The 26,714-nt window shown below is 33.9% G+C and overlaps 1 protein-coding gene and 1 long non-coding RNA gene across 2 annotated transcripts; one reads left to right on the plus strand and one right to left on the minus strand.

Moving 5' to 3' along the window:
• The first annotated feature begins 6,700 nt into the window (after positions 1–6,700).
• Positions 6,701–19,734, plus strand: LOC108361858 (uncharacterized). The gene is made up of 3 exons (XR_001847378.1): positions 6,701–6,783; positions 13,373–13,379; positions 19,724–19,734. It is a non-coding gene; the product is annotated as an uncharacterized LOC108361858 (long non-coding RNA).
• LOC108361857 (uncharacterized) lies at positions 15,565–18,001 on the minus strand. The gene is made up of 2 exons (XM_017614618.1): positions 16,210–18,001; positions 15,565–16,159 (listed from the first exon to the last, which is right to left on the minus strand). Coding segments are annotated over exons 1-2 (1,263 nt in total). The 5' UTR covers positions 17,471–18,001; the 3' UTR covers positions 15,565–16,157.
• Positions 19,735–26,714: the final 6,980 nt, after the last annotated feature.

Raw genomic sequence — 26,714 nt, forward strand, 5'->3', positions numbered from 1 at the left:
CAAAAAAAAAATTTTTTGTTGACCGGTGTAATTTTTGGTAAATGTTTTTTATGCAAAAGTTTTTTGTGTTATCGAAAACTTTTGAGATGTTTTTATTGGAATTCCCAAAATTGCTAAAACTTGGTAGAGTGAAACAAAAAAATGTCAAGGAACCTGACTTTATTAACTATTTTGAAGCGTTTTGAAGTGCTTTATTAGAATCTGTGAAGAAATTTTAAGATTTTTCTGCCCGAACTATAAAAATTATATGCATATTTTAAGCCATATTTCTTAAGTTTCAGAAAAGGTTAAAAAGAGCTAAGTTTATGGTATTGCTAAAATTGAAAAAATAAGGTATTTTTTTTAATACTATAAAAAATGAACCTTGTTTTGATATAGTGTATAACTTTTATTAAATAGCAGCAAACAATAAACAAAAACATTGGAAGTAATAACAATTTTTTTTTGGCGGAAACCGTAACTTTTATCAAATTTTGACAAAATCAAAAACATATGTAAATAAAAAGTAGGAGAATGTTTAATTTTTCGATTAGATACTTCGTTAAGAGACCTAACAATTAGTAGAAAAACATTTTTAATTTTTCTGTCGGAAATTGGAAATTTAGTATTTTTTTAAGCATCTACCTTTTTTAATTTCTCAAAGACAAAAAATATTAACTAATATATAAATTACCAGGATTGATAGAAGTCTTATTGATAACTTTGGCATAATATTAAGAGTTTCATTTTGCGAAATCCCTGTTAATGTTAGAACGTTTAAGGAGCCGCTATANAGCGTTTTGAAGTGCTTTATTAGAATCTGTGAAGAAATTTTAAGATTTTCCTGCCCGAACTATAAAAATTATATGCATATTTTAAGCCATATTTCTTAAGTTTCAGAAAAGGTTAAAAAGAGCTAAGTTTATGGTATTGCTAAAAGTAAAAAAATAAGGTATTTTTTTTAATACTATAAAAAATGAACCTTGTTTTGATATCGTGTATAACTTTTATTAAATAGCGGCAAACAATAAACAAAAACATTGGAAGTAATAAAAGTTTTTTTTGGCGGAAACCCTAAATTTTATCAAATTTTGACAAAATCAAAAACATATATAAATAAAAAGGAGGAGAATGTTTAATTTTTCGATTAGATACTTCGTTGAGAGACCTAACAATTAGTAGAAAAACATTTTTAATTTTTCTGCCGGTAATTGGAAATTTAGTATTTTTTAAGCATCTACCTTTTTTGATTTCACAAAGACAAAAAATATTAAGTAATATATAAATATATATATAAATTACGAGGATTGATAGAAGTCTTATTGATAATTTTGGCATAATATTAAGAGTTTCATTTTGCGAAATCTCTGCTAATGTTAGAACGTTTAAGGAGCCGCTATATACATATGTATAACTAGAAACTCATATTTAATTCAATATGGCTCTATTGCATGCCAAGTATGGTACATAAGGTTTTAGTAGTTACAGGGTGTGATGTTTCGGGACACTCAAACGTGTCAAATAANAGTATGGTACATAAGGTTTTAGTAGTTACAGGGTGTGATGTTTCGGGACACTCAAACGTGTCAATGGGTAATAACAAATTAAAAAAACTTTTTTAGAATTTTATCATTTATTACTATTTTATTCTATTGAAGCCTTAGAAACCAGTCATAAAAATATAAAGAATATGCGATTTTCTCACTACATAAATGGCTTGCAAGACATCAGCTCTCATTTCAAGCACTGTATGTCCCTTCACACGCATAACAAATCAAATGCTACACTGACGAAAGGTTTTGTCTTACGAACGAATGCTGCACGACAGGCAAAAGACCAACAGAAAAAAACTGAAGTAGATAAACTGAATTAGAACCAAACTGCAGTAGAACAAAGATGCACACTTCACTCAAAATCACACACATCAACGAAATTTATGCGGATTCTTGCTTTGTATGAGTGCATACTAGGGTGGTCCAAAAACAGTAAAGTATAATGCATGGAATTNTATAACTAGAAACTCATATTTAATTCAATATGGCTCTATTGCATGCCAAGTATGGTACATAAGGTTTTAGTAGTTACAGGGTGTGATGTTTCGGGACACTCAAACGTGTCAAATAAAAAAAAACTTTTTTAGAATTTTATCATTTATTACTATTTTATTCTATTGAAGCCTTAGAAACCAGTCATAAAAATATAAAGAATATGCGATTTTCTCACTACATAAATGGCTTGCAGCCATCAGCTCTCATTTCAAGCACTGTATGTCCCTTCACACGCATAACAAATCAAACGCTACACTCACGAAAGGTTTTGTCTTACGAAGGAATGCTGCACGACAGGCAAAAGAACAACAGAAAAAAACTGAAGTAGATAAACTGAATTAGAACCAAACTGCAGTAGAACAAAGATGCACACTTCACTCAAAATCACACACATCAACGAAATTTATGCGGATTCTTGCTTTGTATGAGTGCATACTAGGGTGGTCCAAAAACAGTAAAGTATAATGCATGGAATTGGGTTTAAAAGTTTGTGGTTAAAAGTTTGGTAGGTTGGTTTTTGTAATCTTTATACAAAGTCTGAAATTTAGATTTATATTGTTTGTGTTAGATAAAGAGCTATACTTTTATATAAAAATATTAAACCTTAAAGAAATCAAAAGAAAAGTGGTCAAAAGTAGTAAAAATGTTGATGTGCTATCTTTTGTCGCGGGGTGTACATATAAACTAGCTGCGGGAAAGTGCGAGTTTTTATGTAAAAAGGCTTTTAAGTCAAAAATCTTATTGTTAAAAAAAAAATTGGANTAAAGAAATCAAAAGAAAAGTGGTCAAAAGTAGTAAAAATGTTGATGTGCTATCTTTAGTCGCGGGGTGTACATATAAACTAGCTGCGGGAAAGTGCGAGTTTTTATGTAAAAAGGCTTTTAAGTCAAAAATCTTATTGTTAAAAAAAAAAAATTGGTTTCAATTTGCGTTAAAAAACTGAAACAGGTAGCTGTGAGAATTGAATCATAAAATAGTGCGAATTAATAACTTCCCAGTATATGTACATACGTTTGACTAAATTGATTTAATGAAAATGCTGTTGATATCTTCCAATCCTCTAATCACATCACTTCGAGACATTTTAAAAAAAAAAAAAACGGAAAAAGAAGTTGCGGCAATTCTTGAAGATCTTATGGTATAAATATTTTTAAACCACTTTTTATTGCTTTTTGAAAATCTTGAAGTTTGAATGAAAATTGTATAATTTTAAATTCTCTTTCTGGTCAGTTTACAAAGTCGATTTTTATTTATTTATTTTTACTGCTGTTGATAATTACATAAGTCTCTTCTAATAATCTTCGATAATCTAAAAAAAACTGGCAACGTTCACGTAGTTCATTCCGCTTAGAGGACCACTGTANATTTTAAATTCTCTTTCTGGTCAGTTTACAAAGTCGATTTTTATTTATTTCTTTTTACTGCTGTTGATAATTACATAAGTCTCTTCTAATAATCTTCGATAATCTAAAAAAAACTGGCAACGTTCACGTAGTTCATTGCTGTTGCAGCCTGCCTTATACCAGCAGGATTCTGGTAAAATCGGACTAAACCTCAGTTTCCGCTTAGAGGACCACTGTTGCGTTTTTTAAGCAGAACTAAATGCCATAATGACCGCTCGGCGGATCATAACCTCTAACTACGTGTGCCTCCGTACTATGCGTGGTGGTAGCCATTCTAACTTAACCTAACCTATCATTATTCGTGATACATATGTTGAAGCTAGCTCAGCGGTTGTATTTTTATTACTTTAGCCATGCATGCCTTTGTCATTAAAAAGGCTTGTATATTTTGTCATTTCACCATCCTCGGTACAAGGGGTTGCCACCTTATCTTACCTAACCTAACCATCCTCGGTAGCCTTCGTTCATGCAAGCGAGTAAATAGAATAAATCTCTGGAAGCGCTTTCCTACTAGCCAAACCCCCTTTTGGTCTCAAACATCGCAGATCAATTGGAACGGAGCTAAGAACTGTGTTAAACGTTACTCTCCATGCTGTCGAAAGCTGCCGAATTGGTTAATCTAAGGGCCAATTTCATAATGAAACACTTAAACTTCCTTTTACAAAAGTTTCCTTTTAGTTAAAGTGTCATTTAAATGTACTTTAAACAAGAAGTGTTTTCATAATACAATGGCATTTGAATAACAAAAGGTTCACTGAAATGAAAATAACAAAGTTGGCAATGCTGATCTCGGCAAAATTGCATACTTTTTTTGTTTTTATTTTGATTATTCCCTTCTAGGGACGTTACGATACCATCAAAGTATCGATACCTACTTAAATGAGTTTACTCAAACCGCCATTTCGATACTACTTATATGAATAAACCGAGTGTATCGATNCCTACTTAAATGAGTTTACTCAAACCGCCATTTCGATACTACTTATATGAGTAAACCGAGTGTATCGATACTTACTTATATCGATAATTTTTTATCCTTTTATATGCAACAAAGCGAAAGTAATTTTCAAGCGTTTTATGTGACATACCTCTTGCCACACCTGAGTAAAAGATCGACCTATCGCGGCAGCCAGTCCGAAAACTCCATACCTCAGAAAACTTTTTAAAAGCGCCCCATTTCAGAATTTGACTGAAAAACGCCCTATCTCAGCAAACTTTCACTTTAGGATTCGGTGCAAAAACGCCCTATCTCAGCTGCCAATTCAAAAACGCCCTATATCAAATATTTTCAACATATTCTCAATAGAGGTAGGGCGTTTGTGAACCAAATTCTTGAAAAGTTTTCTGAGATAGGGTATTTTCTAGATACCTAAATCTTCCACTCAGGTGTCGATATGTATACTTATTTGTACATTGGTAAAGCTAGAGGTAATACGATTACTTAGACAAAAAATTCAACCTTTGAAAGGTGTCATTGCGTAAAGAAATTATTTTTCATAAAAACGACGCTGTGCAAAGCTTCTTCCATAGAAAAAATATGGCTGACAAGATATGGCACTTGCTCAAAACGATTGGATACAAGTACGATTCGAGTAAAAAAAGTAGTTGGTATCGAAACAAAAGTATCGAGTACATACTCTTATGCTTTTTCAGAGCGAACGTGGTCATTTTAATATGCGCGTAGTTGAATTGAATATTTACCACAATACAGTATTTTCGTTGAAGTTTGTAGTAAAATCAACTACGTTTCTGATTGATTTTAAAATTTTTCTCCCAGTGTAGTAAGTATAAAGATCGAAGATCAATCAGTAATATATTCTTCGCGAAAAACTGAACAAGGTACTGATATACCGCCTCATCTGAATGTCACGTTGTTCTACGAAAGCAGTATTGAAGCAAGCGAAGCAAATGAAAGACTGACGGCTCAAGTTTAGGCGCATATAATGGGTGTGGCAATGCATTTCATTCCACCTCCAATAATTTTTGTATTTACAACTTTTTTACGATTGAAAAGATCTGCAGCCGGGTTCAACATTCGCTATGGCTAATTTATATCGCCAAAAATCTTCAAAAGCACCTCAGGTACACCACTCCTGGACATTTTTGGTTGGCCGATTCATTGAAACTGCCCAGTTGCCGATAGTATCCGAATTGATGGTTCAGTTCCTTGGTAGGAGCTAAGAACACCACAACTGAAAATCCTCTCGTGTGATTTATTTTTTCCGCCCCATTCCTACGTATCAATTTATGGCGTGTTACCTGCCTATGCCTACATTTTTTGTTATTGTATAGTCTACGCGCAGTATTGAAAGCCGAAAAGTGCGGCAGTCACCCCTACACGTTTTCATCTTATCGTGAAACTAAATTTAGGTAGTAAGTGGAGTTGTTCCGCTTCACAAAATTTTCAAGCATGATATTCTTAAGGTTTTCATCCCCAAATCACTTTCGGTTGGGAACTGCAAAGTAACGAAAAAACTATGTTACTCGAAAGATATTCTAGTACTTTACACTACCAGAGAGCCTGAAGTCTTTACTCCCAACTTGCAGTATTAAAAGCATTAACGTCTACAATAATAAGCAAGCAGTACTTGTTCGATCCACTTTCTTTACATCATGCTTTTCGCATATTCCGCTAGCTGTTTAACTAACAAAACCGTGTCGCTGTTCCTGAAACGGAACTACATGGACAACAGTCCTCCCCCTTCTTCGATCGCTGCTAGTAGTATTTTGTTACTTAATTATACGCTGTATCAATTTTTTCGTTGTCTAACATTCATTTAAGACGAGATGTTGAAGGATCTTTCCAGCCTTGTGTAAGAGAACTAATCACTGTTGCTTCGGAGAAAAGGCCTTCCGCAAGTAGCGTTGCCAAACTTTGGCGTTTCCGGCCAAATCTGGACAAAATTTATTCTGTGCCTACAAATTTGCAATCTTTTTCGTATGTATATAAAATTGCTGTACCCTTAATGAAACACAGCGCCAAGTTGGTGTGGGCGGTTTTACACTGAGAGAAGAATAAGGACCGGGTTATAGTGGAAGTAACAGTACAGAGTGAACTGTCACTTAATTATCCATTATATGAGAAATGAATACATATGATCATAGTGCACTCACAGGTATTTTAAAACGAAAGAATCTGAAATAGATAGATCCTTAAGAATTTGCCCCCATTTGTTACGATTAGCCCCATGCATTGTAACCAAGGCATTATAAACAAAATTTTTTTTAGCTTACTTCCATTCTCTACAAAAAAGTCCATATTCCATACCATAGAGCATATTGAACCATATTTTTGCTATTACCAATCAAAATCCTAAAATACGGATTTTCGACCCACTCCAGTGGGAAAAGTAGTGATGCATTACATGCGTGCTAAACAGGAACCGAATTTTTACGACCTAAAAACCTATAACAAAAGGCAAAATAAAATAACGAAGGCACTAAAAAATACAAAAACTGAAAAAAAACACTGCACGGACGCCACTCTCCAATTCCTATATACAATTGCTCGCTGATTCCGAAAACCGAGCAAATTTTTTATTCTATGGATAAGTTTTCGAGAAATTTCAGGTGTACATGGCGTATGAGTAACATTCTTACCTGCTCATTTTCATATGACCGCTTATTACTTCTTTATTTATTCATCGATTTTCTTCATTATTAACTTGATTTTTTGTAACAGCATAGGCTATAACACAGCTTTGAATATATTAAACGTGCGCTCGACGTGAGTTGATACAAGTGGCGCCCAATTTAAATATGGAACGTTTGGAACTTTTACATTATCAGGAATATGCGCTTTCTCCTCGCTATTATCACTTTTTTAAAGGTACAATAGGCAAAAAAAGGCAAATATCGTAAAAAAGGCAACATCAAATGTATACATATATATGGAATCAGGGATCGGGGACATTCTTAATCGAATATATTCTATCTCTTTAGCAGAAAAAAAGGCAATTTCCATAAAATCCGTTCCCTGGTGATAACAAATGTAATGTATTTCTTAATCAGCATTCTAATGTATCCAAAAAGTCGTAAAAAAAATCATATTAAATTGCATTCATTTCTGCATTACTGGTAATTTTCCTAAGACATCGACGTGGGAAAAATAATGCATTTTCGAATGTAAAAACGGCTGTTTTACTGATTAATTTTTCGATTACTATACATTATATTTTCCCACTGGGTAGCCTTGTGGTCAGGAATAATTGTGCCTAATATATACTTAACATATGCACAAGAGAAACACAAAAATAAAAAAATAAAAATGAGGCAAACGCGAAACCACCAAACACCGTTGCCAAAACAAAAATCCACAAAATAACCATATGAAACCACAATAACTGACAGCAGTTAAAGTCATATAAAGAGTATATACAGGGTGTCCGAGAAATACTCAGCCAAAGTTGAGGAGAAGGCAGATGGAGGAGAGAGCTCCCTGAGAAGCAAAAATTTTTCAGGTAAAACTGTCCACGTTTATGAAATATTGATAATTTTTCAATTAATAAAAATCGCCTTTTCATGTATTTTCTTTAACTGCATGTACAAACAAGGCTACATATATCTACTTAGTAAATTTTTCTGCAAAATACTTCCACAGTACATAGGTACATTATTACCTACTCCTGACATTATTTTATGACACTTAAAAAATAATAATATTGAAATAAAACGGTGATACTTACCTGAACAATTTTTGCTTATGGGGAGCTCACTCCCAAGTACCTTTTCTTCAAGTTTTCCAGGGTACTTCTTGGGCACCATGTATATGTAAGTATTTACACCGAAAGCCACAGAACCTCATACATACTCTTATATATACATACACAATCATTTCTAACCTAAAATATTAAATAAAATATGAAGTTCACGCCTAATTCCAACACCGGCCATGTCACATTGCCATTGCTGCACCACCCACCCTCCTACTCACGCTAGTATACGTATAGCTTCCAAACTCATTTCCTTTGTGAAATGCTGTAAATATTTGAACGAACAACCCTTTCGAAGAATATGTTAATCAGTGTTGCCACAATGCGGTTGCATTTTTTACCAAAATTCCCAAAAAAAATCACAAATTCAAAAAAAAAAATACCAAACTTGTGTCTTGTACGCAACGTACATATGGGTGTGTCTACAGCGACAAAAATAAAATTGAATTCATACATCCAAATGGGGCGAATTTATCTGCTTTTTTAAATATATACTGGTTATGTAAGTAGTAAACTTTTTATCTAAAATGGTCTTGCTGGTTACGCCAAGGCCGATATATTTTTAAAAACCGTATTTATGGTCCGATTTGGTTCGAATTTGACGTATGTAGTTGAAACATAATAAATCGTATCTAGATTTCCAAAATTTGCGCTGAAGTGGCGCTGAAGTCTAAATTGAAGTATATTAAATTCATGTTTTATTTGCGTTAAAAATTCATTTAAATGCAATATTTATTAACAAAAATATAACGATGGAAATTTATGTCACGTGACGCTACGCCACGTAACGTTTCACACTTGGGATTGTAAAAGCAAATTGAAACAAGTTCTAAAAACAACTAAAAAATCAACTTCTATTTATTGTCACGTAATAGGGATGTTAATTTTTCGGCATTTTCCGAAGCCGGGATTTTTGGGATGGTGTTGTCACAATCCCGGTAGCCCGGGATTAGTCCCGGGATTTAGATACTTTTCAACAACTTGAATCGAAAAATTGCTTCCATATTGTTTGAGAAGCTTTCCTACCATGAAATAAATAATAAATAAATGGGTTTGAAACCTACTTTTTTATTGACCTTTTTTATTGATCTGACGGCAGGATTTATTTTGAAGGACTTTGTAATTTCAAAGATATTAATTCCAAAAATTGTTAAAAAAAATTCAATGTAGAATAAAAATATGGGTAACAAATGCAATAGGAAATTTCTTTAGAATTTAAAAAATTTAAACTTTTTGGACTCACAAGGACGAATAGGTAATTTTTAAGCTGACAAAGTTAGAAGAACGAAATTCGAGGATGTTATCGAGTTTATATAAGCCCTTAACATATAATATATAATAGAAACAAATATTGCGAAATTTCAAGGAAATTTTAAAATGACATTTTCAATATTTACCAGCCCTTCTGCACCAGAAACTTGAATCTGTTTAAATTCTACAGGATTTCCTCATTAATTTTATACCCATACTTCTTCTCTAAGCACATTTCTCTGAATTTTTTAAATCATTTTTGAGTTCCTGACGTCAGAGGGAAAACTAAAAACGCAATTTTACTATATTTGGCCCAGGGTTTAGGGAATATATTGGTATTTGTATTTAAAATGTACTATCGCGCGGTGTTATATGAATAATGAGCTAGACATTTATTTTATTAAATAAAAAGAGAAATATAGCCCATACTGGTCAAGAAAATGAGTTTCTATTATTGCTATCAGTACAAATTACAAATCCCGAAAATCCCGAGATTACTTGGCAAAAATCCCAGGATTTTCGAGACCTTAAAAAGTCCGGGATCCCGGGATTAACATTGCTAACACGTAACGACACTCTCTTTAATTGCTTAAATTTAAGGACTATGCGGTTCGATTGTTTTCATTTTTCGGCTAAATGTAGAGCTAATTATATGCTATACAAGGGTCTAAAAAGTAAAAGANACACTCGCGATTGGGTGGAAAAAAACGGAAACCATATTAACAAGAGAGAAAGTGAAAAGCTGCTCATTCTCGAAGGGAAATATAAAACAATCACTCTCTCGAATTCATAACGAAGGGAAAATGCATTAGATTACGAAAGTTCTGTTTTGCTAGAGAATGGTCCAGTTCTCGAATCGCCCAATGTTTATCGGGGTGTTACTCGAAAAGCCAAATGCTTGAATTTTTCGAATAAAAATAATTACGTCTCATTACTATCTTCTAAGATCAATAGAGATACTCACATTTAAAGTGTAAATTAAAAAATTGGTTGGGTACTGTTGTTTGCTCCAGTGGAGCGTGTAGCGCACCTTTAATAAAAATGTTCTCCTCTATAAAATAGTTACAGTGAACTCCTCTGGGCTGATTAACAAGTGGTTAGCTTAAAAAAGGTGTTGAGCTGATTCAACTCATTTGCACTGTGGCAATGTGGGTTCGGTAGAGTTTTTAACCTCGCGCTGTCTACTCCAATCGGGCAGCGACATGTCGAAACTCTCAACTAGTCCGGAATATGCGGATTTAAAGGCTACCTTAACACTCTCTGGCCCACCCTGGGTTTGAAAGACTTTGCTTTGGAGTGGAAATTTACACGCCTCCTAAAATTAGTCTTACTCTCGCTGAACATGCATGGAACCGAACTATTCACGGGAAGTCCACAAATGGTCAAAGCCTTTCTGACCCTCTCTTCTGGGACAGACCGACTCAAGGGTGTCTTTCCGAGCCAAATCGTTAGGTATATAGTTTTCAGCAATAATACTGAAGTCTAGGCAGATACATATAAATTAGTCTAATTAGAAAGATTTCCAACGCGACAGAAAGGAGTTCAAGCACTCCCGAAGCAGTTTTAAATGACAAATCCCGAAATCCCGAAAGCCGAAAGTTCGATAATTTTTCGAGCTTCTTCAATAGCATTTATTACTAAAATCGCAACTTTTGCGCCATATAGTTCGTTTATATAACTATTTCATTATTAAGTATTAAAAAATATTGATAGCATTTCAAGCTTGAAAGGAAAAAAAGTTTATTAACAAATATACATAGCCTATTTANTATTGATAGCATTTCAAGCTTGAAAGGAAAAAAAGTTTATTAACAAATATCTAATACATAAATATCTAATACATATATATATGTACATAGCCTATTTACACCAAAGGCTTGACTGCAGTTAAGAGCTGAGAGAAGTTCAAATAATTCCAACATGGGATAATGGGCAAGGTTTTTTTGTTAGGTTTTGCTTCTTTTCTCCTTTCGTTTGCTTGTACTTAATAGGTGGAATAACCCCCTTAGAGTTGTAATCTCCGGTTTTCAAACGGCATAAACTGCAGTTAAGGCTTGGTGGAAATCAACTATTAATCTCCCCGTCGTACAAGCGCAGGATTTTCTTTTGTTTTCTTGCGCATTGAATTTCCACGTCAACATCGTAAATAGTTTGGGTGTTAGAGGACAAATCAAACAGCTTGAAAATGATGATCTTGGCATTTCTTGCCGAACCATATACATAGTACATATGAAATGTTCTAAAGAGGAGTTAAAGGAAACTTTCTTTTCGTTCGATACCCTTTAATTCACCCGCATTTAAATTTCAATGAATTCATGTAGGTCTGGTCGTCCTATACTATCCTTCCTTATGTCAAATTGAAGCATACCACATTGGAGTACACACAACCGAGTTAGGAATATAAAAAAGGCTGAAATAACCCTTCCTCCTGCAACAACCTTTCTATCGTTTCAATAAGAATTAAGTGTGTGGAAATCTACATACACAACTACTACATTCGACTAAAACTTCGAAAAGCTATCATGAATTTCGCGATAAATATACTTATCTATTTGTAGATATGTATGTATATACATACATTAGACTGCATCACCAAAAAGAAGTTGCAGTTTCTCCGGCGGAATTACAAAATCTAGTATATTCTAAGACTTCGACCAAAATATTTCGGAAAAGTATTTAGATTTACGTGAGCTGGACCGGTTTGAAAATCCCTCTAAAAATAGAGTTTTTTATGAATAAAAATAGTTTCCTAAACACAGTTTAAAACAAACAGTTTAAGCTTACAAAATCTACATAAAAGTATAAAATTTTTTTATCAACGGAATTATAATAATGAGATTTTCGATGCTGTTGTTTTCACTTTTTTCAAAGATTTGTGTAAGAAGAACTTGAATAACTGCTCCAAAACTTTACCGATATAGACTCATGAGGTATCAGTGGAAAGGTATTTGCTCACCCTTTTATTCCTTTGCAAAAAAGACTCATTCACGTCGCAATTTTTCCGTGTTCAAATACCAACACATCTTAATTAAACATGGAATGGCAATTGTTTATCTTGCCTTACTCTTTCATACTTTGAATGACTGGTTTAAGGAAATGCAAATGCAAATTTTTTAAGTTTAAACTGTTTAGTCATCTGAGGTATTTTTTTTTTTTAATATTTAAACAAACTGTTTTTATTAATAAAAAACTAAATTTTTGGAGGTATTTTAAAATCGGTCCAGCTCACANCTCACCCTTTTATTCCTTTGCAAAAAAGACTCATTCACGTCGCAATTTTTTCGTTATCAAATACCAACACATCTTAATTAAACATGTTATGGCAATTGTTTATCTTGCCATACTTTGAATGACTGGTTTAAGGAAATGCAAATGCGAATTTTTTAAGTTTAAACTGTTTAGTCATCTGAGGTATATTTTTTGATATTTAAACAAACTGTTTTTATTAATAAAAAACTCAATTTTTGGAGGTATTTTAAAATCGGTCCAGCTCACGTAAATCTTAATATTTTAGCGAGATATTTTTGTGAAAGTCTTAAAATATAGTAGATTTTATAATTCCAGTGGAAAAACAGTACCGACTTTTTTTGTATGGGGAGTGATGCAGTCTAATTTACATATGTATGCATGCTCGAATCTCGTAGCCTTCTCCCCTTCTGAATAGAGGCTTTTGTGTGACTTAAAATTCTCTGCCCGTGAATATGAACAAAATCATATACATACGTGCATATGAATGTATGTTTAGTAGAATCCTACCTAAACGNAGTCTTAAAATATAGTAGATTTTATAATTCCAGTGGAAAAACAGTACCGACTTTTTTTGTATGGGGAGTGATGCAGTCTAATTTACATATGTATGCATGCTCGAATCTCGTAGCCTTCTCCCCTTCTGAATAGAGGCTTTTGTGTGACTTAAAATTCTCTGCCCGTGAATATGAACAAAATCATATACATACGTGCATATGTGTGTTGTTGAAAGTGTGAATGTATGTTTAGTAGAATCCTCNCCAGTGGAAAAACAGTACCGACTTTTTTTGTATGGGGAGTGATGCAGTCTAATTTACATATGTATGCATGCTCGAATCTCGTAGCCTTCTCCCCTTCTGAATAGAGGCTTTTGTGTGACTTAAAATTCTCTGCCCGTGAATATGAACAAAATCATATACATACGTGCATATGAATGTATGTTTAGTAGAATCCTACCTAAACGTCTTTCTTGCTATGTAGTTCACACTCGCTTCGAGTACGCAAACGTGGCTTTGAGGATTTGCCGTGGTCAGTTTAGCGCCGAGCCTGGCTGTCAATATGCCGGGTTCATTTTGTTTGTAGACTATTTTTGAAAGTCACATAAGTGTCACTAAAATATATATATTACATACATATCTACATATATATGCATGTGTTTGTAAGGATTTATGTACATCCATGCGGTACCAACAAAACCGACAAGAATAGTTGCAATATCATACGAAAGTTCTGCTCCGNGTCAATATGCCGGGTTCATTTTGTTTGTAGACTATTTTTGAAAGTCACATAAGTGTTACTAAAATATATATATTACATACATATCTACATATATATGCATGTGTTTGTAAGGATTTATGTACATCCATGCTGTACCAACAAAACCGACAAGAAATTCTGCTCCATAACCGTTATTGCTTTGAAATGTAAAAGCTTCTCGTGTTCGGTCCCAAGTGAAAAATGAAATCAAACATTGCAACTCCGACAAACTAAGCAGAGGAGACACGAAAGATAAAAGAACAAAGCTAACGGAAACAACCGAATGCGGCGAAGTGTGCGGAAGGTGAAGCACAAGCGACAGGAAGAATAATACAATGTACTAAAATATACAAAATCCTGGCATCCTTTCGAAGTGAACTATGGCAACAGAAGTCCTTTTTAAATACACTGTTTCACATGGTGATTGCAAAATATGCCAGCGGGCGACAAAACATTGAGTAGAGAGGGTTTGGGGGCGTCCAATGTGAGCCAGCCAACCGAAGAAACTGTTTTTTTTTTTTTTTGTTTACATTGCTAAATTTACATATGTATGTACGTTCTCACGACACCTAACTTGTCGTTAGTATTTATTGCTTTGTTACTCAACACTTTCGCCATCGGCCCGAAAGGATATTACGAAATTTCTTTAATTTTATTTTTATTTCAACGCTTTTATCAACTTACAATGCCGTGTGTCCAGACCGCCATTTATAGCAAAGGTATTATGGCAAAGTTTCTATACAACCTAGTCTATATATCAACCTCGTCGGTAGGTATCATATCAAAGACATACTATTAGACTCTAGAGGTAGATATAAATATGTACTACAAACGCTACAGCGGAAATGGACAACACGCCATTTCTTTAAATGAAATTAATTGCTGCTATATCCCTACAGTGAAATCCCAAGCTAGTCAGGAAAAGTACTAGTTTACAACTAGAATTTCCTGACAGAAACCGAACTAGTTCGAAAATGACCAGACTTGTACCAAGTACAAAACGATTTATTCATGCACTGTTTTATTTGACTTCTACAGTTTAATACAATAAAGTACAAAAAATATTATAACTTTTATTTGGGTATATTGTAAACCATTAAATCGACTAAGTACTCAATTATACCAGACCTGTTAAATAATGATTAATATTCATAATTATTATTAATTAAAGCATGTTTTTTTGGATAATCGTTTAATGATTAAATACCGTTATTACCACCTAATTAATAACACTGGACCACAAATTTCAACTTTTTCTCTTTACCAGAAACGCCGTTATGAAATTCTTATGTAAAATCACCCCCTGATTCCGAAAATCAAGGTTATTTTTAATTCTATGGTACCGTTTTTGAGATATTTGCAATTTACCGTTTTTGCAAAAAAAAAAAAAATTGGGTCCACTTTATCATATATATCTCAAGAACGAATTAAGCAATTCCAAAACGGTTTGAAGCTTTTAAAAGGTAATAAAATTTTCTATAAACTGTGCATACAACACTTTTTGCTAGGCCCTGTAGATTCAAAGATAACGAACAATCATTACCGATTTTTTCAATTTTTTTTGTAAAAATATAAAAAAAATTGTACTTTGCGGGGAAGGATCTCGAAAACCTTTTATTTTTTTGCAGATTTTTTTTTTCTCCCTAAGCTCTGTTATATTACAAAAAAAATAAGGTATCATCGAAGAAAATCGATGCAAAACTACGTAAGTTATAAGCGATCAAATAAAAATACCCAGGTTGCGCAATTTCAACGTATACCTCAAAACGTATGTATGGTATAAAGAAGAGTGAAATATCTAGCTATGCTCTGTTTCTATTGAGTTAAAAGTTCAATTTATGAATGAAATTACCCATATTTTTAACTTTTTTTTTAAATTTATTTATGTTTATACTATATTCTAACAATCTTTATCTTAATTTGATTTTACTATGTTGTCGAAATAATTATGTGTTCTACTTTGATGCTTATTCAGTTTAGGATCGGTTTCTCTTATGAGAAACCAGCAGTAATCACCCATCATTGCGACGTCCCAGAATCCTTGATATCGATTCTCAATTAATTTCATTTGCTGATGAAACCTTTCGCCATGTTCATCACTTTCGTCGCCAAGATTTGCCGGAAAAAAGCTCAAATGTGAGTGGAGAAAGTGAATTTTTAAAGACATATTTACGCCCATTTTCGCATAATTATTGATTAGGTCGTTCACTATCTGCTCGTAGTTAGGGCTTTTGTGTCTACCGAGAAAAGAAGCAACGACCTTTTCAAAGGATTCCCACGCTGCTGCCTCAACTGATGAGAGTAGTCCTTTGAATTGATTATTGTTGATCAACTTTCTTATTTGTGGTCCAACAAAAATACCTTCCTTTATCTTGGCTTGAGAAATATCTGGAAAAACTGTTTTCAAATAGTCGAATGCTTCGCCTTCTTTGTCCAAAGCCTTAACAAAGTTTTTAATGAGACCGAGCTTGATGTGTAAGGGTGGAAGTATGATTTTCTCTTTCTTGACAAGAGGGGTGTATTTGATGTTATCCACACCAACGGTAAACTCGACTCTTTCCGGCCAATCCTTTCTGACGTAGTGGTCCTTACGAGCTCGGCTATCCCACTTGCAGAGGAAGCAGCAGTGCTTGGTGTAGCCACTTTGTAGACCGCATAGCATTGCAACGACTTTGAGATCAGAACATATTTTCCAATCATGCTCTTCATATTTGATAAATTTGAGTATTTTTTGCATTTCCTCGTAGGTTTCCTTTGTATTTACTGCATGTGCAATCGGGATAGAAGGCTTTTTGTTACCAATATGCAATAATACAGCCTTCAAACTCAGTTTATTGCCGTCTATGAACAATCGCCACTCTTTTGAATCATATGTTTGACCAAACTCTTTGAATAAACCAGGGATGTCGTTGCAGTAGCATATACTGTCTTTCTTGGTATAGTGTTTGGAAAATGGTTCGTGACGAGTTCTACTATATGTCACCTTAACATCGGATGACACAAATTTAAATTGTTGCATACGAGAAGTGTGGATCTCGGCCTTTTCCTTGGATAGTTCCAAATCTCTTATCCAATCATTAAGTTGTGCTTGTGACAGAACGTTTCTTTCGTTTTCCATGCGAAATTCAGTACAACTTGATCCCCCGCACTCAGATGTTACTGTTGACAATGGAACTGGATCCGCAACTGCCGTTGAATGTAGTACTGGTAATGTCACTGTAGGTACGCTAGCATAGGTTACTCCTCTTGATCTTCCAACGCCAAGTACTTTTGTTTGACAAATATAACACTCTATTGAATGGCAAGTAGGTTCTCTCCATATCATTGGTGTATCAAATTTTGTTTGTTGTCCTGATTCCCACTGAATCAATTCTACTCGACACGATGTACACAAAGTGTTCGGTGTCCATGGTTTTTCAGCATTTTTAGGCTCAATTCCAAAATACTTGGAGTATAAAGTTTTGATATGATCTGAGAACACTCGTCGTCGCCTTATGATAGTATATTGGCCACACATGAAACAGAACATATCTGGATCCTTATTACACTCAAATTCTCGCGTCCTTTTACTCATTTTATTTTTTTTAATAAATCACGGTTTTGAAATTAGACTTATGAACTGAACTATCTCCGGCGAGCCTTGAAGATGTTATGAAGTTTCAAAGCGCATTAACTCATATTTATACTCGGAACAAGAATAAAATTGAAAAAATCAAATCTTACCTAGACAGAAAGGTTCCTTTTTATAACAAGCCGGGAAAAGAAAATACTACCTGTTTTAGATGTAGGCTTTAGAAATTTTCTGTGTCTTATAATTTTGAAAATCTACCTGCATACTTACCCATAACTGACGGAAATACATGTTTATAACTACATGCCTACAGCAGGTTTCGAACCCAACCACTCTTCCTTTCGATGCAACCACTCTACCTACTATAATACAATTCGAGTATTAAAAGTACTATTTGATTTATTTAAAGAAAAAGTGTTATCATTGTTATGGTGTTATTCGTTTATCCGGATAATATCTCACTTGCACTTTATACCTTTAATATATGTATGTATGTATAGGTACATACATTGAAGTTGCGCAACCTGGGTATTTTTATTTGATCGCTTATAACTTACGTAGTTTTGCATCGATTTTCTTCGATGATACCTTATTTTTTTTGTAATATAACAGAGCTTAGGGAGAAAAAAAAATTTTGCAAAAAAATAAAAGGTTTTCGAGATCCTTCCCCGCAAAGTACAATTTTTTTTATATTTTTACAAAAAAAATTGAAAAAATCGGTAATGATTGTTCGTTATCTTTGAATCTACAGGGCCTAGCAAAAAGTGTTGTATGCACAGTTTATAGAAAATTTTATTACCTTTTAAAAGCTTCAAACCGTTTTGGAATTGCTTAATTCGTTCTTGAGATATATATGATAAAGTGGACCCAATTTTTTTTTTTTTTGCAAAAACGGTAAATTGCAAATATCTCAAAAACGGTACCATAAAATTAAAAATAACCTTGATTTTCGGAATCAGGGGGTGATTTTACATACGAATTTCATAACGGCGTCTCTGGTAAATTTTGGCCGTCGACCAGTGTAATTAATTACTTTAAACATTTTTAATTATTTCATTAGTTTTAATTACGTCATTTTTTTGTTATTTTTGATCATTTTCAATTGTTTTTGACTTTCTTTAATTACACGATAAATATAATTATTTGATTAATTTCTATTATCAATCAAGAAGCCAAACTATATACAAAAATTAAGAAGATTTAATAACTGCTGGAATTATTTATTTATTTTATTCTTATCCAAATCTCAAATTTTAAACATTAAGTATTACTTTTATAAAAATGTTTAAAAAGAATAGACTGAAATCACCAAAGTTAATGAATTTAATTTATTATAATTAATACTTTTATTTTTATTTTAGTTCACTCAAAAATAAACTAAAGTATTGATTTTATTTTTAACTAAAATGTTTTCTTTTGCATATTCAATATTATTAAGAAAGATAAAAATATAGTATTTATTGTACCTGAAACCTTTTACTTTTAGTAACATTTAATGAAAAATTTAAATTTTTTCAACATAAGTCATGTATATAAATTTAAAAATCACCGCAATTTGAAATGTTTAGAATTTTGTTAGTTCTGAATTTCTTGAAGTTTTCCATTTTAAATAACTTTAGTGCGATTCCAAAGTTTTCTAAACTTTCAAAACTTTGGGAATTTGAGAAATTTTAGTAAATCACAATAATTCAATATAATGATGAATACCTACTAGATTTCAAGAAATTTTTTATTTTTCAAAAATTTTGAGAATTGTAAGTAAAAGTGTCGAATATACAAACTTGATCAAACGATATTAAAAGTTTTCGAATGGCGAAAATATTTTCATATTTCGTCGTTTTTGAAAATTTAAAAATTTTTTTAATTCTTGAAGATTCAAAAAATTATTGCATGCTGAAGTTTTCAAAATTTTCAAAACATTTAAAATTCTCAAACTTTGTTATATCAGTACAAAATTTTGGAATTTTTTAAAAAGTTTAATAAATTTTAGAATTCTAAGATTTTCTATTTTTTATACACAAGTACCATGAACATAAGAATTTTTCGGCAATTTGAGATGTTTCACATTTTTACATTTTAGGATGGATTTTAGAATAAATAAAATTCCCAAAATTTTGGAAAATATAGAATTTTTTAATATCTCAATAATTTTGTACATTTCAAAATATTCGCATTTTACCAAAATTTCTAGAATCTCCCGGATTTCGATAGTTTTTGAAATTTTGGGAAATTATCCTAAAAATAAGAAATCTTAAGAAATTTAATAATTTCATAAAATTCAAAACTTTGGAATTTTCGTTGTTTTTTAAACCTGTGATAATATTCAAACTTGCTGTGACCTTCAACTGTGTAAAATAATACAAATTCGAAAATACAACAAAAAAGTTAAAATTGAAAATTAAGTACATAATTTAAGAATTTTGAAAATTTAGTGAATTCGAAAAACTGATAGGTTTACTCAAATAACTTGATACTTTAAGCTAAGCACATAGCTAAAATTTTAAACTCAAGTGAAATTTGACACACTTTTTCATGAATTAAAATTTTCAAAATTCAATGATAGAAACATTACAAGGTAAATTCATTCTCTCAATTCGTCGGCCATGATTTTTTCTGACGTTTGCCAACATTTTGAAATCATATAAAATTGAAAATAAAAAAAATTAAATTGTTCACAATTGTTGCTGTTTGAGATGGAAAATGACAATGTGTGTGAGAGTTTGAGTTTTGATTTTAAAATTATATTGTTGGCAAACGTCAGACTGCCTCTCAATGGTTTTACCTTGTTATGTTTTTATCAATAAAGCATCCATTCATTAGGTTTGTTCCCCAAGCTACTCGAAGTCACTTCGAGTTACAAATACGCGCTCCACAAGTAAGTTTTCGAGTTTATTTTCGAGTTTATTTGATAATTTCCCCATATTTTTTATTCCGAAATTAAAGTCCTTTCCGGATAATAACCAAACAGCTTATCAAAATTAAACAATTTTGGTATCATATGAAAGAGGACTGAAATAGCTTTTAAACAGAAATAACGACCGAGGCGGTAACCTTGCCTCTATTTAGAAATTCATATACCTCACTCAAGGTTTGTTCTATGGTAATTAAATAACATTTTTTATTGAAATATTTTTCAATAGGTGGCTTTGCTCGCTTAGATATTTCAGGTTTAAAGCTATCCAAGTGCTCTTTCATTTGATACCAAACTTGTTTAATTCTGATAAGCGGTTTGGTTATTATCCGGAAAGGACTTTTATTTCGGAATAAAAAATATATATTTGGCCAAGTTTAACTCGTAATAAAAATAACTATTATTTTCAGCGCCTTCAATATTCGCATTCCCAAAAGATCCCCATTGATCATTGCGAATGCAAATGTTAAAATTAATTCGGAAATTCCGCGGCTGCGAATGCGAATGCGAATGCGAATATTCGCAACAACCCTGTACATATGTATGTTTATACTAAACGTAAGCACAAACATTTTGATTGCAAGTTGAATTATTTTAATATCTATTGCAAAATTCCATACAGACAAGGCTAAAAAGTAGAAAATAAATAAAATAAAGTAATATTATAGTTCAAAAAACTAAAACCTCGCTATTATAATTTCCATTCGTACTGTCATCAGGTATGTAACTTGAAAACAGAAATCGGTGCATCTTTTAGGCGCATCAATATTACATAGTTATATCCCGAGCTAATAAAAGGGAGGTAATAAAAAGCGTTTTAATATACCACTTTTATAAATGGACTAAACATTAGAAAATAATATTTCTCAGCCCCATAGAATTGCTTTTGATAACTTTTGATTTAGAAATTATAGCAGAAGTCATTATAGACAACTTATGAGATTGAAAATGAAAACCGTGGGGCACATGTAGGGTTCCCAACCGTACTATAATATATAGTATTATACTATTTTTTCGGTCGGCGTACTATATACTGTTGGAAACAAATATAGTACGCAAAATTACTATATTTCTTCAATTGTAAAAACAAATATATTTCAGTAATTTCCACGAAAAAATTTGTATTAAAATGGATGATCTTTATACTGAAATAACAAAATTAAACGAGATATTATATAAAGTAAAAGGTCATAGTGAGTTTATAATCAAAAAAGGTAAAATAATTTTAAAAACACTGAAAAATAATTAACAAATTTACTTAAAATTATTTCATGTTTACTCTATTCCAACAACTTCGACATTCACAGGAAGAACTTTTTGCATCACTTAAAATCGTTTTTACTTTTTCTGTTAAATAATAATAATAGATTGGCGCTTACACATATGTTAGTGTTTGGCCGAGCTTCTCCTCCGATTTGTGGCGTGCGCCTTGATGTTGTCACACAAAGCGGAGGGACCTACAGTTTTACGCCGACTCCGAACGGCGATTGTATTTTTATGAGAAGCTGTTTTTCATGGCAGAAATACACTCGGAGGTTTGCCATTGCCTGCCGAGGGACGACCGCTGTTAAGAAAAAACCTTTTTTCTATATTTTTGCGATGTTGCTTTGACCAGGGTTTGAACCCAGGCATTGTGGAGTGGAAGCGCGCACTGCTTACCACTACACCACAGCGGCTGTTAAATAAAATACTATATATATTTAAAGTGTACTATATTTTTTCCATTTTTTTTAAGTACTGTAAATATCTTAGGCACATCTAATGGACCTGTATTGGTATGAAGACTAATATATGTAGTTATGTGGGTATATGAATAACGACCGCTTAAAATAAATCTCAAATTTGTACTTTCTCTGTAGAAATTTTAGGTCTAAATTATGTAGTTAAGCTATTGTCAATTATGTAAATCTAATGCTTTGTATTGCATGGGCTCCACGTTTTTCGTTTTCAATTTCACAAATTGTTATAATGCTAAAATTTAAAAATCAAAAGATTTCAAAACAAATTCTATGGGACTGAGAAATATTATTTTCTAATGTTTAGTCCATTTATAAAAGCGTGTTATATTAAAAAGGTTTTTTTTTTATTTAATTTAATTTTTTTTTAGTTTTTAAGTTTTGTTATTTTAAAAAGAACAAACCTTTTTTGAATTTAATTTAATTTATAATATTTTTATTGAGCTTTGTACCACGATTGTTTATTAGGAAAAATTGAAAGAGCAACAAAGTCTAAGCGGTATTTCGGAGATGACCCCATCTCCCCCTCAGCCTANATCGAACCTGCGAATTTTTTTTTTAGACCTCAGCAGGGATCGAACCTGCGAACTGAGCTATGTACATCCCTTGTTGCTAATTCATTTTCCTTATTCAACCAACTACTATCTAGTGCCGCTATTTAAACTCGACAGCGTAGTTTTTGTTGTCAATTATATACATTCATTTGCTTATTTGCTTTTTTGTATAGTTTCAGGCAGGCTCTTCCTAAACTATGTATTTGTCAATGTTATTTATTTGTCAATGTTAATAGGCCACAATAACATTGACAAATACTTAATTTAACTTAATTTTTGTATTAATAATTTATAAAATGTAAACTGAACTGAACGACGGTCGCTACGGTATAGTGGTAAGCAGTGCACGCTTCCACTCCTCTGGACCTGGGTTCATGCCCTATTCAAAGCAACGTCGCAAAAACATATAGAAAAAAGGTTTTTTCTTAGGGGCCGCCCTCGGCAGGCAATGGAAACCTCCGAGTGTATTTCTGCCATGAAAAACAGCTTCTCATAAAAAAAACAATTGTGTGACAATATCAAGGCGTACGCCACAAATAGGAGATCCTCGACCAGACACTAGACAACATATGTGAACGTGCCATTCTATTATTATTATTATTAAACTAAACTGAGACGTATTTGCCGCTATAAGAAGCTAGAGGCCACAAGAACAACCACACTTTTCCACCCTATTGAATGGCAGCAGCACTTAGGGTAGTTGATAAGACGAACCCGAGCCGCAGTCGATGATGATGGAGTCGATCTCCCACCTCCTGATTACCACGAGGTACGAATAGCAATTACGCGACTGAAAAACAACAAAGCTGATGGCCTGCCAGCAGCTGACCTATTCAAGTACGACGGCGAGGCGTTGATAAGGTGCATGTATCAACACTTTTACAGATGAACGCATGCCCGATGACTGAAATTTAAGTGTGCTTTGCCAAATCGACAATAAAGGCAACCTCGCCAATCAGCCTTCTAAGCATAGGTTACAAGGTCTTTCCGAGCGTATGGTGGGTAAAGTCTGGTCTTAACTATGTCATATTTATTTTGACCCCATAATTTGTCGGCATATTTTGACACAGGTAATTATATCTCCTTTATCCATTCCTTTACATATATTGGTGATATATTGGTTTATAAACAAAATGATAGCTAATTTAGCAGCGCATGTACACGGCTAAAGACCTATCCTGATCGAAACCAATAGATATACCGCTTTTTAATCCCATATGGCAATGTGTTTTCACCAATTTGGCGACAAATACCATTGAATTTGACATAGTGAAAACAAGTCTAAAGACTGTAGCCCACCGTCAACCAACTGACAGCTACTTATCAGTGTGGTTTTAGACCAGGCAAATCCACAGACCAGGAACTCACAATACTCTTGGAAAATAAGCGCGAGAATAGGATAGACCTTCACCATCTACATATTTGTCGAATTCAAATCCGCTTTCGACAGCACGAAAAGAAGTTGTCTTTATGCCGCAATGTCTGAATTTGGTATCCCCGCGAAACTTATACAGCTGTGTAAAATGATGTTGAGCAATACCACCAGCTCCGTCTTAATTGGGAAGGACCTCTCCGAGCCGTTTGATATCAAACCGGCATTCTTCTTCTTATTTGGCGCTGTTATCGCCTGAGCGATTTTGACCGAGTTCTACAAAGTCAACAAAGCACGCCAGTCGTTTCTCTTCTGTGCCAACTGACGCTAATTTGAAATGCCTCGTCAAGCCAATTCTTTCTTCACCTGGTCTTTCTAACTACGGTTGCCATTTCAAATTTACTTTTCGGACCAAAAACTGGACCAAACGGTAAAAAATTGACCAATTTTTATTACATCGGGAAATTGAGTGGAGTTTATTCCTCTTGATTAAGAAAATATGCCAATTCAGTTTTTATAATATTGCCCTTTTTTATATTGCATCCAAAGTGCATTACAAATGTATATTATTAACATTACTTTATTTAAAGTTTCAAAACATTATTTGTTTATTAATTTCGTTTTTATTAATGCTGAATCAAAAAATTTGCTCTTCCTGCGGAACTGTGGGGCAGACTAAAAATGTTATGAACTAAATCACACTATTCTCCAAAGGCCGCTTTACCAAATCCATTTTTAAACAAACTTCCTTGATCCCAAAAACGGTCTATATTGGTACAGGTTTCGAAGCTACCTTCACTCAGCCTCAATTTGCGAAATTGAAATTCAATTATGTCTGCATCATTTAATAATGCAGGAGATTGGTCAAGTAGCGGCAAAATTTATACATCAGTATCAGAAAGGACTTTATGTGGTGTAATAATTTCAAGATGTTTAATATCTTTTCGATCAATTAAATAGAAAAAATTGGAAACGCGAAACTATTGCATGAAGTGAAAGGGTGATAATAATCTAACCAAAAGCTTGTGGAATGGACCTATTTAAATAGAATTGGACCAATGGGCCAAACGAAAAGAAATGGACCTAATTTGGCCAAAACGCAACCGTGTTTCCAACGCATAGGAGGCCTTTCTCTTCCTCTGTTACCAGCACCGCGGCCCGCGCTGAATATTATCAGCAGGAGCGTTGTTGTACATTCGAACGACACGGCCAAGCCAGCGGAGCCGCTGAATTTAATTCGCTGCAATATGTCTATGTCTTCGTAAAGCTCATACAGCTCATCGTTCCGTCGTCTGCGGTACTCGCCGCCGCCAATGCGTAATGGTCCGCAAAGCTTCAGCAAAATCTTTCTCTCGAATACTCCGAGAGCCGCCTCATCGGATGTTGTCATTGTCCATGCATCTGCGTCATATACCAGCACGGGCATGATGAGTGACTTATAAAGTGTGGTTTTCGTACGTCGGGAGAGAACTTCACTCCTGAATTGCCTACTCAGTCTAAAGTAGCAGTTGTTGGCAAGAGTGATTCTGCTTTGGATTTCGATGGTGACATCATTATCGGTGATAGTGCTGGTTCGCAAGTAAACGAAAATCTTTACTTTCTCGAAATTATAACTTTCAACAGTGACGTGGGTGCCAAGGCGCGAATGCGCCGACTGTTTGTTTGATCACAGGAGATACTTTGTCTTGTCCTCGTTGACCACCAGTCCTAATCGATTTGTTCCCTTATCCAACTTGTTACCGACGATGTCGATGTCTTCGGAGTATGCCAGCAATTGCACGCTCTTGTAAAAAAATGTTCCTGAGGGGTTCAATTCTATAGCTCCATTTATCTTCTCCAACATCAGATTACAAAATTCACATTATAGAGAGTCACTCTATCTGAAACCCCGCTTGGTAGCAAACGGCTCGGAAAAGCATTTGCCCAACGTCATTTTACACAGCCGTATCAAATTCGAGGGGATGCCAAATTCAGACATCGCACCGTATAGTCAACTCTCTTTATTCTTTTATTATTATTATTATTAAAGCCACACTGATAAGGCCCAATCAATTCGTGGATAGCGGGCTTCAGTCTTTCACACAATACGCTCGATAAAACCTTGTAACCTATGCTTAGGAGGCTGATCCCGCAGAAGTTGGCACGAACGCAGGCGTCGGGCATGCGTTCATCTGACCATATTCTGCATAAGAGTTGATGTACGCACCTTATCAACTCCTCGCTTTTGCTATTCGTACCTCGTCATAGTCAGGTGGTGGTATATCGAGTCCGTCATCATCGACTGCGGGCTGCCATTCAATAGGGTGTTCTCTCCATAATTGTGAACATCGGTACGCCCTAGTCTTGAAACCTTCCGTGAATCGCCTAACTCGCTGGTAAAATTTTCGGGCATTCTTCCTGTCCTTACGTCTCGCTTCCCTCTTCAGTTCCCTTTAGCGGTCATGCATGGCTCGCGTTGCGCCCGTGGCCCTGTAGGTGGCATTTTTTTCCTCTGCAGCTTCTTGACACTCCTCATCGTACCAGTTGTTCTTTCGGGCACGCTGAAATCCGACTACTTCTTTGGCGGCGGTACTTAATGAACGGCAAATGTGGTTACACTACTCGCATATGTCGGTTTGTTGAAGAGTGCGCTCTGAGAGCAGGTATGAGAGTCGAGTAGCGAATGCATTGGCTG

Source organism: Rhagoletis zephyria, unplaced genomic scaffold (genome assembly GCF_001687245.7).
Source record: "Rhagoletis zephyria isolate East Lansing unplaced genomic scaffold, Rhagoletis_zephyria_1.1 Rzeph_scaffold_00865, whole genome shotgun sequence".
In the NCBI taxonomy this organism is placed as follows: domain Eukaryota; kingdom Metazoa; phylum Arthropoda; class Insecta; order Diptera; family Tephritidae; genus Rhagoletis; species Rhagoletis zephyria.